General features: G+C 49.9%; 2 protein-coding genes across 2 annotated transcripts; both read left to right on the top strand.

Moving 5' to 3' along the window:
- Positions 1–8,595: 8,595 nt before the first annotated feature.
- Positions 8,596–12,286, top strand: clcA (putative C6 finger domain protein; the record flags this gene model as incomplete). The annotated part of the gene is made up of 6 exons (XM_026763175.1): positions 8,596–9,228; positions 9,331–9,431; positions 9,497–10,951; positions 11,007–11,087; positions 11,150–11,352; positions 11,406–12,286. 6 exons carry the CDS (start codon positions 8,596–8,598, stop codon positions 12,284–12,286), a joined length of 3,354 nt encoding a protein of 1,117 aa, XP_026618791.1.
- A 1,320-nt stretch (positions 12,287–13,606) lies between these two features.
- CDV56_109549 (short chain dehydrogenase/reductase family protein) lies at positions 13,607–14,735 on the top strand (the record flags this gene model as incomplete). The annotated part of the gene is made up of 2 exons (XM_026763168.1): positions 13,607–13,640; positions 13,723–14,735. 2 exons carry the CDS (start codon positions 13,607–13,609, stop codon positions 14,733–14,735), a joined length of 1,047 nt encoding a protein of 348 aa, XP_026618790.1.
- Between the last annotated feature and the right edge of the window lie 503 nt (positions 14,736–15,238).

The following is a 15,238-nucleotide window of genomic DNA, read 5'->3' as shown; positions in this document are numbered from 1 at the left end:
CTCGATACTCAGGCACTCAAGACTCGCGACTGGAAGTTACTATCCGTAGATATGGTACTTATCCCAGGATCTCCATATACCATGTCTAGACCCCACAGTACTCCGTACAACGAACCACCGCTCAGGAAAAAGTGAGGCACCGGTGATCTTCCCCTTCGCCTTTGCCTTCGGTTTCTCGTGGACACTCGATCGTCCATTACCTAGGTACTGTAGTCTGTAAGTGCTGGCTTGGTTAGCCCAAGCCAGGGACAGGAAATTATATCCGGGATGATCCATTCATCGGGGCTTGGGGCTTGTGCGGGGTTGGGGTTGCCTTGTCCTGGTCAGTGTTCTCATGGCTACGGAGAGTCTACTTCTTTCCTGTGATCTCAGACGAGATATTCAATAACCCGCAGACATTTACGGGGTAGGAAATCCAGGCGCGATTACGAGGTCATCGAGTCGGTTTGATCCGATTAGGGACACATGGTGCTGATCAGGGGCTGGAGCATGCATCGCACGTACTTTATACCCTGCACGAAGTGTCTATCCTAGCCAATCTCCGACGACGACATACATGAAAGCCAATGCAACTGGCAGCCTTGTAGCATCGTACTTCTGCGCGAATGATCCAGACCAGTCCATCTGTCTGGGTTAGCGAGATTGCATCAAGTAGGGTATGTTCAGGTCGGTCTTGTCTCCCTGAAGAAGTTTCAGCCTTTCACTTCCATCACTGCGTTGTATGCTCTGTGCTTGAGGCTGGTCGCGGTGATTGGTGGTAGAGGCTAGAGCGCTTGGTCCATGTGCTGATCGGAGTGAGTGGTGGGTACGCTTGGGCCATTGGTGCACAGTGCGCAAAAGCAGTATCAAGATGAGTGGAGTCGAGCTTAGTCTTACTCCGTATACTTTGTAAGTACGGAGTACTCGTACTGGGCAATATTGGTTATGGTGGTGGGTAAGTACCAGGGCTCCGTGCTCCGTAGCCCTGGATGGATACAGACTTGTTTCTCCCGTCGGAATTCATGTATATCATATCAAGACATGCATTTGACGGCGAACCTCATGTAATAGCAAGCAAGGATGGAATAATCGCCGGAACAGTAATTCGATTACTGCCTGGGGACGGGGTACTCCGTGGTAAAATGAAACTGTCATCTCGAGGTTAGAAGTTATTACGGCGATATGCGGCGCCAGCAAGCCGGTCTGAATATTGGCCTCTGGTGGAAAATGTGATAGATCCAGTGGCTTGGAGGGACCGTCTGGGGCTGACTGGTAAGTGGTAAGTATCGGGATACATAGGCCTCCGCGTACCAGAGGGTTTTGTCTATGATCAGCACTGACAAAATGACAATAGTCATAAAGACAAAGTACGGAGGGAGCGCGGATATGACGATCATTGATTCTGGCCTGCCCCGCGGATGCTGTCAGAGGGAAAAGGGTTAACCGCGAAGCATGTCGAAGCCTCCCGAGCCCGTCAACCAGGTCGGTGGATCGATGACGGTGCATTGACGGTGACGTGAGGATTCAGGAGGAATCACTCTCATTAACTACTGCAAGGTTGTTAATAATATCTACCGTCTAGAGCAGTCATACGCGATGGGGCCGGTGGTGGTTAGTCCGTATTTACGCAGTCCATGCGCAAGCCCAGCTGCAGAAGACTCCATACTGCGCACCTGGCTAGTTTATACATCCCGCCAGATAATCAAGTGTACTCTCAATCAGCGGAATTCCTACTATATCGAGAACGTTTACGACTCGACTAGACTCGACTCTGAAAAAGACAGTGTTCACTAGATACATCGGCGTCGGGAACCTCGGGGACCATTTCCTCGCTAATGACAGTTCGGGTTAAATCATATGCATGTCTACACATACAGCTAGCATCTACCTCATCGAGAACGAACTACGCGATTGATAATACTATGGAGTACCCCTCTGCTCTAGTCTAAGTCTCTGACAGAGCCTGAAAATGATAGATTGTTTCAGGTCTGGCGCGTTCCATCAAAGCTAGGGAGTAGCCTCAAGAGTCGACAGCTTGACACTTTCTGGAGTTAGATACATAGTTGACATCAAAAGCAATGCCGACAATGCACATGCAAGCGGCATAATAAGGCGATCCGAGCTCTTGTCTTGGTTGACGATTAGCCGCTCAGATGTCTGCAAACCACGGTTCATCGGTCTGATCGATCCTTTCGTGATTGGGTTTATGTACCCTGTGACAAACAGGCCAGTAGTCTAGTTGGGATGAGAGCAGATGAATGATTGATCGAGTAAGGATGACGGTAAGGCTACCTGGAGAATGCAAAGGAAGATTGGTGGAGAGTTCATCATTGTGAGGGGTTACATTCATCAGTCAATCTGGTAGTTGATACTCCATCCCGAGTCGATAGGTCATGAATCTAGGGTGACTGCGGAGTATGTTTGTGAGTCTGTTGCATACTATGAGATAGATGTATGCCATCGATGATCCACGTGCCTGAATTTTACTTCCAAGTGTGCAGTATGCATGGTAGAACATGCCCACTACTTTTCTGTTACGATCATAGCAGTACTCTTCTAACGATTGTTGATAGCTCTCCATGGTCAGGATATCTATGTCAATAATTTGGACCTCATTGATCTAGAATGATAAAAGCAAAGTTTCCGTCATCAATGTTCTTCATCGTCAAGCATGACGAGTACGCTATCTATCAGGGCCTGAGATTCGTAGACGGGCTACACTTGGTACGGGATATCTTGGGTAGAATTGCTGATGAACATCCAAGACTGAGGATGAATCAAGATTGAACCCGATGTCTTCATTCAGCTAATTAGACAATCTGTCAATTGTCAACGGCTCGACTGAGCATCCTGTCTCGGTTCGTGACTCGCTGACCCGCGTCAGTCTTAGAGTTATCCGATACATGGCCAGGACTGATGAGAAGCGGCTCCAAGCGTCCAATGGCGGCTCAAGTCTTGTTTCTGAGTCTGGAGAGTCCGAACCAAGGTTCTGCTGAATGAAGTAGCCGCATTTTTCTCGTTCATGTGCGATTAGCCGGTAAGCAGCGAGGCAAGCGACTTGATGGATATGCATCTTTCCAAATACGTTTGCATGCCAGGAAATGCGAGTCAGTTGAGTTGCCTTAAGCATCCAAAATATGCTTACCGGCAAGCGCCAAAGGAATTATGGCAAACACAGTAGTAGTTGTAGTCGTAGTGAATCTCAGGTGGAACAACAGCATGCCAGCGTCTCCTTCTGGCAGCCTCGGTAGGTGAGGCGAGGAAACTCGTAACACCAGACCAGGAGCCAACTGACAAGGACAACTACTTGCCTCGTTGCAATAATCCACTGTCTGGTCTACCCCATGGAGATCTGAGCCACCAGTCCGCTTCCCTTGAGTTCTGAACGGTGCAAGGCTATCCCTTGCTTCAGGCACCTGATCATCCTCCAGTTTTGTCATACGTACATTGCAGGATGCATGTACATCATCCGCAACATGGACATCGGACGGCGGGCCCTTCCATCACCTTCATTCTGTGACCCAATGCCTTTTCGGCCCTTCGGGTGGATACCGTAGATCTTGTCCTGTGGGGTGGTTTACTTCTCGTCCTTGCAGAGAAAGAGGCCTGAACGAGGTTGTACCATCTGTCTACCCTGTTGGGGCCAAGATTTGATATTATTCGTCCTGTGTAGTAAATTTGCGTGAAGCCATTGATATATTCCTGTACGGTGTGCTGTGTACATGGTCGAACACTTGAGTGTCAGAAAGTGTTGAAGCATGGTTCCATTCGGCCTGTTTCGGCTGAAAGATCCAACCAACAGACGTGGTGCCGCCAACCGACGGAGGGTTCCAGGGGACGGGATCATGGAATTTTAGACTGACGATCGACAGTCAGATCAATCAGTAGTGATTTCATCCAGAACTTGACGACAACTACACCAGCAGACAAAAGTAGAACCGTGGAATATGATATGAGGATACAGATCAACTAGGAAATCATTTCCATGGGTAGCTCATCAATCAACGCGAGGCGATCGACCATAGTTGGAAGTTTGATGATGATAAGAATATGTAGCATTGTAGAATAGCATCATAGGAATCCATGAAACCTTGTTTCTAGTATTCTACGTACTCTCGTGATCACCCAGAGCCACCGGTAAAAGTAGCGAACAAAGATAGGATAAGTGGCAAATGCAATCAGATCGCGTCTTTTAGACCTGTCGATCCATCAACATGTCGTAGACTTCATACCTCTCCTTTTTTCGGAAGACGAGATGATCCAGTCTCAACGGCCCAATGGATTAGGATTCAGTTTCATAGAATGCCGGTGGGACTTTATGTGCTCAATTGTGTCATCAGTATGGCGTCCCAACCTTTGAGTGCGTCAGTAGAGCATTGACCGGGCTATCATTGCTCGTCAAGCGAGGGGGGACATTGAACCTAAGTATTTGTCATTACCTACGGAGGTACAAAGATATTTACCTATCAAATGATGGTGGATAAAACTTTGGAAATGCCGACTGCTACGAGCACAGCATTTCAAAATCTACATTTACTTCGTAGATAGGTGGTACGGAGTACTGGAGCAACACCCCTGGTCCTGGCCTCAGTTCCAGAAGTTGTTTGCCGAGCGTAACCCGAGATCTGAGATGGAACCAATTCTGCGGTGAACCGAACCGCACCGCACCCACTGCCAGAACGCGTGACTCTCGTTCCCGTAACTTACCGTCTCTTGTTTCCCTGTGGTTGGGAAAGAGTGGTTGTGCCTGAAAATGCGGATGGAACCAGGGAACAGCTGGCATTTTATTCTGGCCTGGGGTTGCAGCGCGTCAAATCATAAAAGGATGGCAAGTATAGAACTACTTGTGGTATGGATATGGAAGTAGATACGGAGTAAAAGCTATCAGTAGCGGAAACAGCGACATTCTAAGATGTAGGCATTTAGGCCTAAGCACTCCATAGTCCATACAATCCCTAGATGAACGGTGGCTTTGAATCAGAACTCTGCAGCAGCCACAGAGCAACCTGATGATTCTCACCGTCTTCTGCGTGGGGCATGTATGCAGCACACTTTCAGGGTCGCATCATGCATTCCTCTTCTCTCCTGCTGTGGGGAGCCCCTCCCCCTTGGCTTGATCAATATCAGGATCAGTATCAGTATCAGGATCAGGATCAGTATCATCTGCCTATCGGCTATCAAATTGAATGTCTCTCAGAATACCTGGGACGAGTGTTGATAATCCACATCTCGGGTTCTAAAGCAATCGCTCCATGAAGATGTCGTTTAGACTTCAAGATTGAGTTTAGAGGCGATGGAGACGAAATAGGGAGCCCCTTGCGAATAAATAATAGTCAAAGTGACAGACCGCAAAATGACATGAAAACGAAGATGCTAAGGCAGTGATCATTTGAATTGCAATTGGTAGCCTTTGCTGTCCAGTCAGATCATCATCCATCCGCACACTTGGGAGGGCGATGTCAACCAGTCGATCCGTGGCTCCAGTGTCTACCCTACCCAGTCCACCTACTCTGAGTACCCTCCATTCCTGGTTTGACCTCTTAGGCAATGTTTGATTTTGGCTGAAGGTCATACTTGCCGATCAAGAATGAAGAATCATGATGCTCTTCAGTAGGGAGTGGTGAGCAAATCATGGATATCCACGGAGTATACGGAATATACTCGGTACTGTATCCTCGTCATTATTACCTTGTGAGGGTCTAGTGCCCACTGATGGATTCCGCCCCTCCGGAATTTGGGCACCGATGAAACCCGTTCACCTTACACTCTATACTTCATCCCAGACAGTCGGTCAGGAATAAGATTTGCTCTCCAAACTCAAGGCTGCTATCTAGTTATCAACGGCCCCAACTACCAAGGACGAAGAGCGGTCCTCAAACGGTGCGGGATGAATGGAAGTAGGGCAACATGTCCCCTCCAGTCCGCTGTCCTCCGTACTCCATAGTCCATTGTCCATGTGGCATATTTCAGACAGCTCATGGAGCCATGCCGTAAATGGTTGCGGATCCTCATCTACAAAATAGGAAATTGAAAGTAACTCAGATTCAGAAAGTGTTGCGGAAACGCTAATCATGATTTGCCGGCTATTCAGGGGACTCAGAATTCAGACTGATAGATACGGAGTATGGATGTCCTTCAACGCTTCTGGTGAAAACTAATTATTATTATTATTGCATCCTCCCAGCCCGTCCATGGTCCCACACATCAGCAGACAGCTTTGCTCCATACTAACCTAAGTATTCCATTATTTTCCTTAGGCTCCACTCTGTAGTATTTGCATTTCCATACTATTTATTTATTATTATTATGATTATGATTATTATTATTATGATAATGTTGTTCTTTTTTCTTTTTTTTCTTTTTTCTTTTTTTCTTTCCAGAGTAGCAGTCAAACACCTTAGAAGCCAGAAACCGAGACACATCCCAGACCTGGAGGCGTAAAATAATGAGGAAACCCAACAAGGACCAAAAAACGATCTGTCAATTCTGGCGGCTTGTGTTAATACATGCAAACCAGGATCCTGGTTCAGGTTACAAGTAACAACACCCGCAGTCAGAAGGGCGCGCGTCAAAAGGGAAAGAAAAGAAAAACAAAAGAAGATCAAAGAACAAGAGACAGTCACAAAAGTGTCCTTTCTACTTCTCTGTATTTCTCTTGCTTTAGTACAGAGTCAGAGGTTCATTACTTGATTATCTATCTACCTCAGGTAAGGTACCTACTCTCTGACATTCCCTCCACTAGGTAAAAAGAGAACCTGACCAAAGAAAACAGCCAACCGAATCGAAAGAGAGAGCGCACTATCTACTTACTGCTATCAAGGAGGGGCATTTCTGGCGTCCTTCTATGCCATCTCCTCATCAGTCTTGTCAGTACCAGCAGCAATAACAGCATTTCAATGACCACATCTGCTTTTTGGAATTGCTTTCCTTTGATCTTTCAGTCGCAAATCTGTGATATTTACCTTACACTAAACAGGCTGTTACTGAGATCCCTTCGTGACAGTGTGGACTATTGAACAGTCAACAACAACACAGTCGATGCATTTCCACCCCCTCCTTCTATCTTGATCACGGGAATTATCGATCCTTCATCCTCTTTTCCACCTTAATAATCATATTTCCGCCCCTCGAGTCTCCAGCTTCTGCTCCATCCAAACCGGTCTCCCCTTTTGGGGCCATCTCCGCGTTTTTGAGCATTAATACCATTACCATTACCATTCGATAAAATTTTGAGGTGGTTGTTATTTTTTATTATTATTGTTGATATTATTGATATTATTGATATTATTATCATCATCATTATTATTTTGGAGCTCACTGCTCACCCTTCCCGTCTCCTCAAGCTCTGCCACCATTTGCTCGATCGACTCTTGACACACCAGGCGACCCGACAGCTTGGCTTACCTACCTAGCTAACAGCTATCTATCTCCCGAAGGATCGGAGTACGAAAAGCCAAACCTCTGTCGTATCCATCCATCCATTCTACCTATTATTTGAATTGTCCTTTCAGATACCTAGGTATCTAGTCTATTCTGGTGTAAGTCTCCCATTATCATTTTGTCTCTATTTTTCCATCATTATTGCCTATCTGCTTCTCTTTATTTTCATCACTCACACTGTCTACACCTGATACACCGAGGTGGGTTGTTTCTGTCATATCACCACCGTACTGTCATTACTAAAGTCCCTGCCCTAATGGCTCCTGGACCGTGTCAGATGGATCTTTGAAGTCACGAATTTGTAACCTTTTCTTTTTCCTGTTCTGTTTTCCTCTCTAAGCGGGATCAGCATGGTTTCTTAAATTGAGGATGCCACCATGTGCCCCGAATCCCCAACCCTGGTCGGCTCTATCTGATGCTACTAAAAAAGTACCTTCTTTCCCTGCCAACAACTTACCAGGGTCAAGTGTCCACTGCGATTAGTGTGGACGCAGATCGTCTTGCTCTTCCCTCTCCCCCCGTTGCACTATGACAAGATTGGTACCTTTGACCAGTCCGCTACTGTGCATCTGCTTTGCTTTTGCTGTCCATTCCTGCTATCCTTACCATCTCCTTGGGTATCCATTGCATTAGCCTTCCGTCGTCCTCTGGCAGCTTACTTGTCTTTGCTTCTATCATTTTCTTGTCTAACCCCCGGCTCTTTTCTTGATTCTCTCCTAGTTAACGGATCGCTGGCTCTTCCTGGATAGCTATCCCAAAGCTATTTCACCGTGTCTCGCGCGTTCCTAACTGCCATCGCCGTCAATCAATACTTCGTCTCAAACTGCGCCTCTAACCGTTCGATTGGATCGCTTGGTCCTGCTGGTCGCAACGCTTCAAAGGAAGATATCGATCCGAAAAGAGGGGAGGAGATAAAGAAACGAAGAGCGAAACGCGAACTATCGAGAGCTAAAAGAATTGACCGGCTGAATTACCTCTTTCGGGAAGCTCTTGAGCTTTGTCCAACTCTCGCTATCCCTCCACCCCACCCGCTCACTTGACATTGCACATTGTGATTTCTGCGGGACTGCAACATGTCCTCATGACTGTATGACTGTCGCACTGAACAGACCGTTCATAGCGGATTTACGGCAACCTGGAGTCACCGGCCGGAGCTGCGGACCTACCATTGTCGAAATGATTGGAACGGATGATAAGCCAAAGTCGCTCCCTCCTTACTCCGGCCCTCCTCCCCGTCCTCAAATGCATCATCGCATTCCTCCTGAAGCGACGCATGGCCTGCCAAATGCGCCGGGAGCATACGATCAGTCATGGCGCCCCTACCCACCTTCCTTCGAGCATCATCACGCAGAGCAGCGACGGGCCTCCAATGCCCCTCAACCCTCCCTGCCCTCCCACGTGTATCCTGTCATGCCGAATCGAGAGTTGCCTCAGCTACCTCCCGAAGGGCCGTACGGTCGGCCAAATAGTTTGCCTGGTCCCAGTCACACCCCGACAGAGTCGCATCCGCCGACTTTTCGTCCTATGAATGGAGCTTCGCACGATTCCATCCCCCATTCGACACCCCCGCATCCCGCTCCTCCTCATTCGGCGCCCCCCGAGTTTCGTTCGCGGATGACATATCCCCCTCAAGAACAGAGCAGCAATGGCGATCCTCCCCCTCCCCCTCCAGCTCCACATACGATGCCTCCAGCTCAGTTTCCGACGCCGGTCCCGCATATCTCACATACTCCTGCTCCCTACGAGCCGAATTATTACCAGAATCAAGCTTTTGGTATGCGTCAGCGCAAGGCTGCCCGCGCTCAACAGGTAATGACTGTCTTTTCATGCCGCAGAGAAGAGACTGCGCGCCCTACAGAGGAAATAGACTAACTTGCGTTCTTTCCATGGTCTAAACAGGCCTGCGACCAGTGTAGAGCAAGGAAAGCAAAGTGCGACGAAGGGCGGCCCGCCTGCAGCCACTGCAAGGAGAACAATTTGATATGTGTCTACAAAGAAGTCCCCCCCCACAAGTGCGTGACCTGCCTAAGCTCTGCTCTTCGGTCGGTTGGTTGTCGGATACTGACCCTCGAGCTAGACAGGAAAAGGCCACCCAGCAGATCTTGGACAAGATTCAATATCTGGAAGATAAGCTCGACGAGCGTCTGACGCATTTCCAGACCGTGCAGATGGAACATGGGATGCAACTAAGTCGGATTTCCAATGAGGTCGGGCTGAAAGAGCCTAAACTTTTAGCTGTCAAAGATGCCACCCGATCAATGCCACCGAAGCAGACACTTGATAGATTGCTGAAACCGAGTGCTGCTGATCTTTTGCTTGAGTCGGAACCAAAGAACGGAGAGGGGATCCAGCAGTTGGACCCAAATGACCCCGCTACAGGGCAGAGTTTTGTGGAGCGGGAGGACGGTGAGCTGTCCATTCCCGTGGAACATACAACGGCTGCCCACAAGTTGCTCTCCTGGCCGTCGATTAGGAACCTGCTCTACCCCCGCGAGTACGACGAGGATTATGTGATGCGACTCGAAGAGCAACGTGGCCTGATTCGCGTCTATGGCCGTGGTGAGGGCGACGACGCAAGTGAGGATCGCATGTCGTCAACCCCGTTAACTAGCTCAAATTCCAGCAGTGGATGGGATGACCCTCACAATCACCGAGCATCGCCGAGCAGTCCTTGGACACAGAGTGCTCATCCAAGCGGTTTCCCACAGAAACTTCGAGATAGGGGCGTTGACGAGTTTGGTACTCTGTGGGCCGATCCAGACACCGTCCGTCGCTATCATCACAGTTACCTGGAGCACATACACAAACTTCATCCCTTCCTCGACCAGAGTGACCTGGACAAGAAGATCGAGATGTTCATCAAGTTCCATTGCTTACCGAAGACTTCCGGGTCGATGTCTCCAGGTACTGGGGACATGCCACGAGGTGCGAAAAGAAAAAGGTCATGTGAGACCTTGCAAGGTGCAGCATGCGATTTTCAAACGTCCGCCGGCGTCAGGACAGAAGCGACGGGCCGTCGTATCGAAAAGTCAATCGACAACGCCGTTCTCCTTCTCGTGCTTGCGCTGGGCAGTATCTGCGCAGTGGGACCACCAGTCCCCGGTCCTGTCACTGATGCGCCCCCCGATTTTCGCAAGGAGTGGATCCCTGGCCCGCCCACCCGTAGCATCCTATCGCCCGCTGGATCCGACATGGTTCTTCCAACGCAGGGAAGCTTCTACGCACCGTCAAATCCCCACGCGGTCCCGTCTCCTTCGCCTGTTGACGGTCGGCGAAGTGTCGGAGGGCGGTCAGTGTCGTCCGGCCGCGATGGGCCTGCCAATCGACATCTCAGAAACGTCGATGTCATTCCGGGCTTATCTTATTACGCATATGCCACGCAGATCCTTGGAGGCCTCCAAGGGGCCAATGGCTTGCTTCATGTTCAAGCGGCCTTGCTCGCAGGTCTTTACACCGGCCAACTAGCGCATCCCTTCCAGAGTCATGGGTGGATATACCAAGCGGCCCGCGCTTGTCAAGTGCTCATCCGATCGTAAGCTTCTGTCCGAACCCTCACCATCGAGATGACTTGCTGACTGCAGGACCAGGAAACGCTATGACCAAATGCAGGACGGACCTCTGAAAGACCTCTACGATTTTGCGTATTGGACATGTCTTCAGCTTGAGAGGTATGGTCATGATGGTGTGATTGTCAGATTTAGCCTGCGGGCCAAGCTAACTCGGGATGTAGCGATATCCTTGCAGAACTTGATCTCCCCGCCAGTGGCATTTCTCGCGCAGAGTCACGTATAGGTCTACCAAAGGGACGCTTCACACTTGCTTTGCCAAATGAAATCAGCGCGCCGAGTACCATGATGATGTTTTTCTATTCTGCCCAAATTCACCTCAGGAAAGTCCTTAACCGTGTCCACACCGATCTGTACAAAGTCGAGAGTAAGGCACCCAACACCATGTCACCAGGAAACCCGCTAATTATATCTCTATAGAACAAGGCTCCAACGCCGCAAACTCGGGCAGTGCCACCAATGCCGCTGGTTCTGCGAGCGCTGTCAACGCTGCAATCGCCGCAATCACAGCTAATCCTTCCAACAGTGCTACGACCACGAGCAGCTCGAGCAGCAACCGGTGGACCTCAAATGTGCAGGAAATTCTTAGCATGAATCTCGAACTGTGGCGAAATAGTCTTCCGGAGACCATGAAATGGAAAGACACTGATCCCCCTTCGAAAGACATAAACGTTGCTCGCATGCGGGCCAAATATTACGGCGCACGATACATCATCCACCGTCCTCTTCTATATCATGCTCTGCATTTTGCTGGACTCCCCAATCCGACCTCCGCATCGGTGGACTCACCCGCCGGCTCCGTTCTCTCTGGCTCGAAATCTCAGCAGGTTTCACCTTCATTAACACACAGTCAACGGGCTACGAACATGGCGCGTCTGTCGAGCGATATGGGTATAGCAGTCCATAGCGCCCCTCCTTCCTTTCAAGGCTCGATGGGCACCATTGCATACCGAGATCTACCGCCTAAGCTACGACGAGCCTGCAAAGTATGCATCGACTCTGCAATCCTGAGTACAGAAGCCTTTGATGGGATCGAAGGTCGTCCGATCGTGACAAATATCTTTGGAACTGCTCATGCGCAATTCGGCAATATGCTCGTGCTCTCTGCGACCTACATGTCCTGTCTCTCCGAGCTGGTGGATCGAAATGTGCTCGAAAAACTGCTCAAGCGAACAATACGCTTCCTTTTGCAGAGCCGAAATATCTCCCCTAGTCTTCGAGCCGATGCACGGATCCTCACCGAAATCTATGAGAAGATTTTCGGAGAGCCCGCCACGAGTTTCTCATCCGCCTATAACTAGATTCATACCGCTCCCCCGTCTCGCTGCCTCTTCCTGTGCATTCGAAGGGGGGATTGCCTGAGATCATCACCTCCAGGGTCTTCCCGCGAGTCGCCTGAGAAGATAAACCTCGTCACCCGAACCGGGCTTTTTCCAACCATCAGCTATCGATCTATACCGATCCTTCGAATCTATTTTCATTTCTAGGACATAGTCGACTTGAACCTCTCTTCCTCCCCTCTTTTGTCCATTTTCTTTACTTCGACCCTTGGCCCCCTTGCATATACTGATGCCTAACATGGCACGGTTCATATATAACATACATACGTAGGTGTCTTGCACGGTGGTTCTTTGTTTCATCATCAATCATTCTTGGGCAGGACTTCAAGATCTTGGGTTATGTTTTTGGATTAATTTGTTGCGCATTGGGAACGGATGGGTGGTTACCTGAAATTATTCTGATCATGGCATCATCTAGCCCCGGACCTTTTTTTTTTGTTTGATTTGATACCTTGTTGCTCCTTGTTGTTCAAACGGCGCTGGTTACACCTTACCATCGTGGCTGGGATCGGGTACCTATGGGAGGGATCGTGTCGTTGCATTTTCAGCGAAACAAGGATGATGGTCGCCAACATACCGGGGAACCTGCATTCTTGGACAGATGGACGGCCGAATATTGCATGCGAAATTGCTTGAAGACTAACAGATGTGTCGCCAATGGGGCTGGGTATGGAAGTGATGGTGTCTGTGGCTCTGTTTACCTTTATTTGGTGTCACTGGGTCATTATCTTCATTATAAAAATCCAAGGTAGGACCTGTTTGTCGAATGGCGTACTCTGTTCAACCCAATAAAGACTTGCATTCATGAGCACTTGCCGTGCATGATGCACAACAGGGGGGACAATTGTGTGTCTATAGATGAACCCGGAGAGATTTGTTCCCGCTCGGAGGCTATCCAGGTCCTACTCTTACTACGCATAATTCGACAAGGAGAAAAAGATCCGTGACCCCTGAATTGCACCAATTAATAGCCATCAATTGTAGGACAAAGATTCCATGAACGCTGACTAGCATTAGCATTAGCATGCCATTGGACTGAGCAGCATTGGCGAGGGACCGTGGAGCCGACCTCGGCTGCTTCTGATTGAAGCTTTCCCCGCAGTCTCCCCAAGGACACGACTCCCCTTGAAGCTAAACAATCAACAACACCATCCATGTTCGACCTATATATGCGGATCAAGGATGACCAAAGGGTCCAAGGGGACATGGTTCAGTATAACCTGATTATTGGATGATCTGTACCTTGGAATTGGAAAAAACCACTCGTCTCTGATTTTCACCATGGTGACGCAAAGCAAGTGGCTCTCACGCGAAGGTTGGTCTGATCGCTTCGCATCTCAAATGTCAACTGTTTGTTAGACTGTCGAAGCTCAAGGGATGTATTCTTTGGGAGCTAGGATTCACTGCCGATGTTCTCGGGAAATTGATTCAGAGCACGCTTCTGAGTCCTTGGAAGACGCTCCCTCTCCTGCTGCTGGCCCAGTACACCGCGAAGGGCAACCAAACTGCCCAGGAGCATCCGCGGCTCTTCCAGGTCCTCAGGGTGCTCACCTCCCTCGCCGTCCTCCGTCGTGTCAACTCCTGGCTCAACACCCGAACCCTGAACAATGGCGTCTCGGACCGGTTCTACTGGAACCGCGAGGTGGTCGTGCTGACGGGTGGCAGCAACGGGATAGGCAGACAGATCGCCCAGCTGCTCGGCGACCTCGGCGTCAAGGTCGCCATCCTGGACATCCACTCACCACAGGAGGACCAGAGCCGCCTCCCGCCCACCGTCCGCTTCCATGAATGCGACATCACCTCACCCGCGGCCATCGCGGCCGTTGCCGCCGACATCCGCGCAACCCTAGGCGAGCCCACCGTCCTCATCAACAACGCCGGCATCTGCAGCGGCAAGACCATCCTCGGCAGCACGGAGGCGCAGACCCGCCTCCACTTCGAGGTCAACGCCCTCGCGCACTACTGGCTTGCGCGCGAGTTCCTGCCGCACATGGTCAAACGCGACCACGGCATGGTCGTCACCGTTGCCTCGCAGGCGGCATACATCACCACCCCCAACATGGTCGATTACTCCGCCACCAAGGCCGCGGCGGTTTCGTTCCACGAGGGGCTGGCGGCGGAGCTGGTGACGAGGTACCATGCCCCGCGGGTGCGGACCGTGTTGCTCACGCAGGGATTCACGCAGACGGCGCTCATTGGGCGATTAACCCCGGAGGATACGTGGTTCAATCCGCTGCTGAAGCCCGGGACGGTCGCGGAGGAGTTGGTGAGACAGATCCTCACGGGGAATAGTGGGCATGTTGTCGTGCCGGGTTCTGCGGGCTGGATTGCCCGGAATCTGAGGAGCTTTCCGCCTTGGTTTCAGCATTCGCTGAGGTTGCGGTTGGAGAGGTTGATGCGTGCTGATTAGGAGCTTGGTTACCTGGTTTGACTTGGTTGAGCTTTGGTTTGTGCCAGCACTGTTTGCACTGCTTGTCTTGCCTGATGCTGTCCAGGTCCGCTGTTGTGTTTTTTTAACTGGAGTGAGAATTTAGCAATTAGGGTGCAAATACTGGCTGGATAGGAGTACTTTAGCATTGTACTTTCTATTGAACAAATCTGTGGCCAGGTGGTTGCAGCTATGGTGAGTATGCGACAAATGGACACCTGAGGCAGAATCCACAGTTGTGAATTCAGGTAGCCACAAACATCGAGTGATCCTGAGGATTGTACAGAGTAGGGCAGAGATGAGTGACGCACAGAAGGAATAGGACCAACCATGGCAATCTCCAGTCAGTAATAAATCGACTTATAGTTCTTGATATCTATGCAGTACTCCGTAATATCAGAAAAAAATCATCACCAGCCTTCTGGTTTACGTTAATCTCCTCGTGGTCCTCGTTGCTGCTCGGCACGTGCGGCCAACCAGCCTCC

This window comes from Aspergillus thermomutatus (assembly GCF_002237265.1).
Source record: "Aspergillus thermomutatus strain HMR AF 39 chromosome Unknown NODE_4, whole genome shotgun sequence".
NCBI classification, from domain to species: Eukaryota; Fungi; Ascomycota; class Eurotiomycetes; order Eurotiales; family Aspergillaceae; genus Aspergillus; species Aspergillus thermomutatus.
This window is presented reverse-complemented; position numbering and strand designations above follow the sequence as displayed.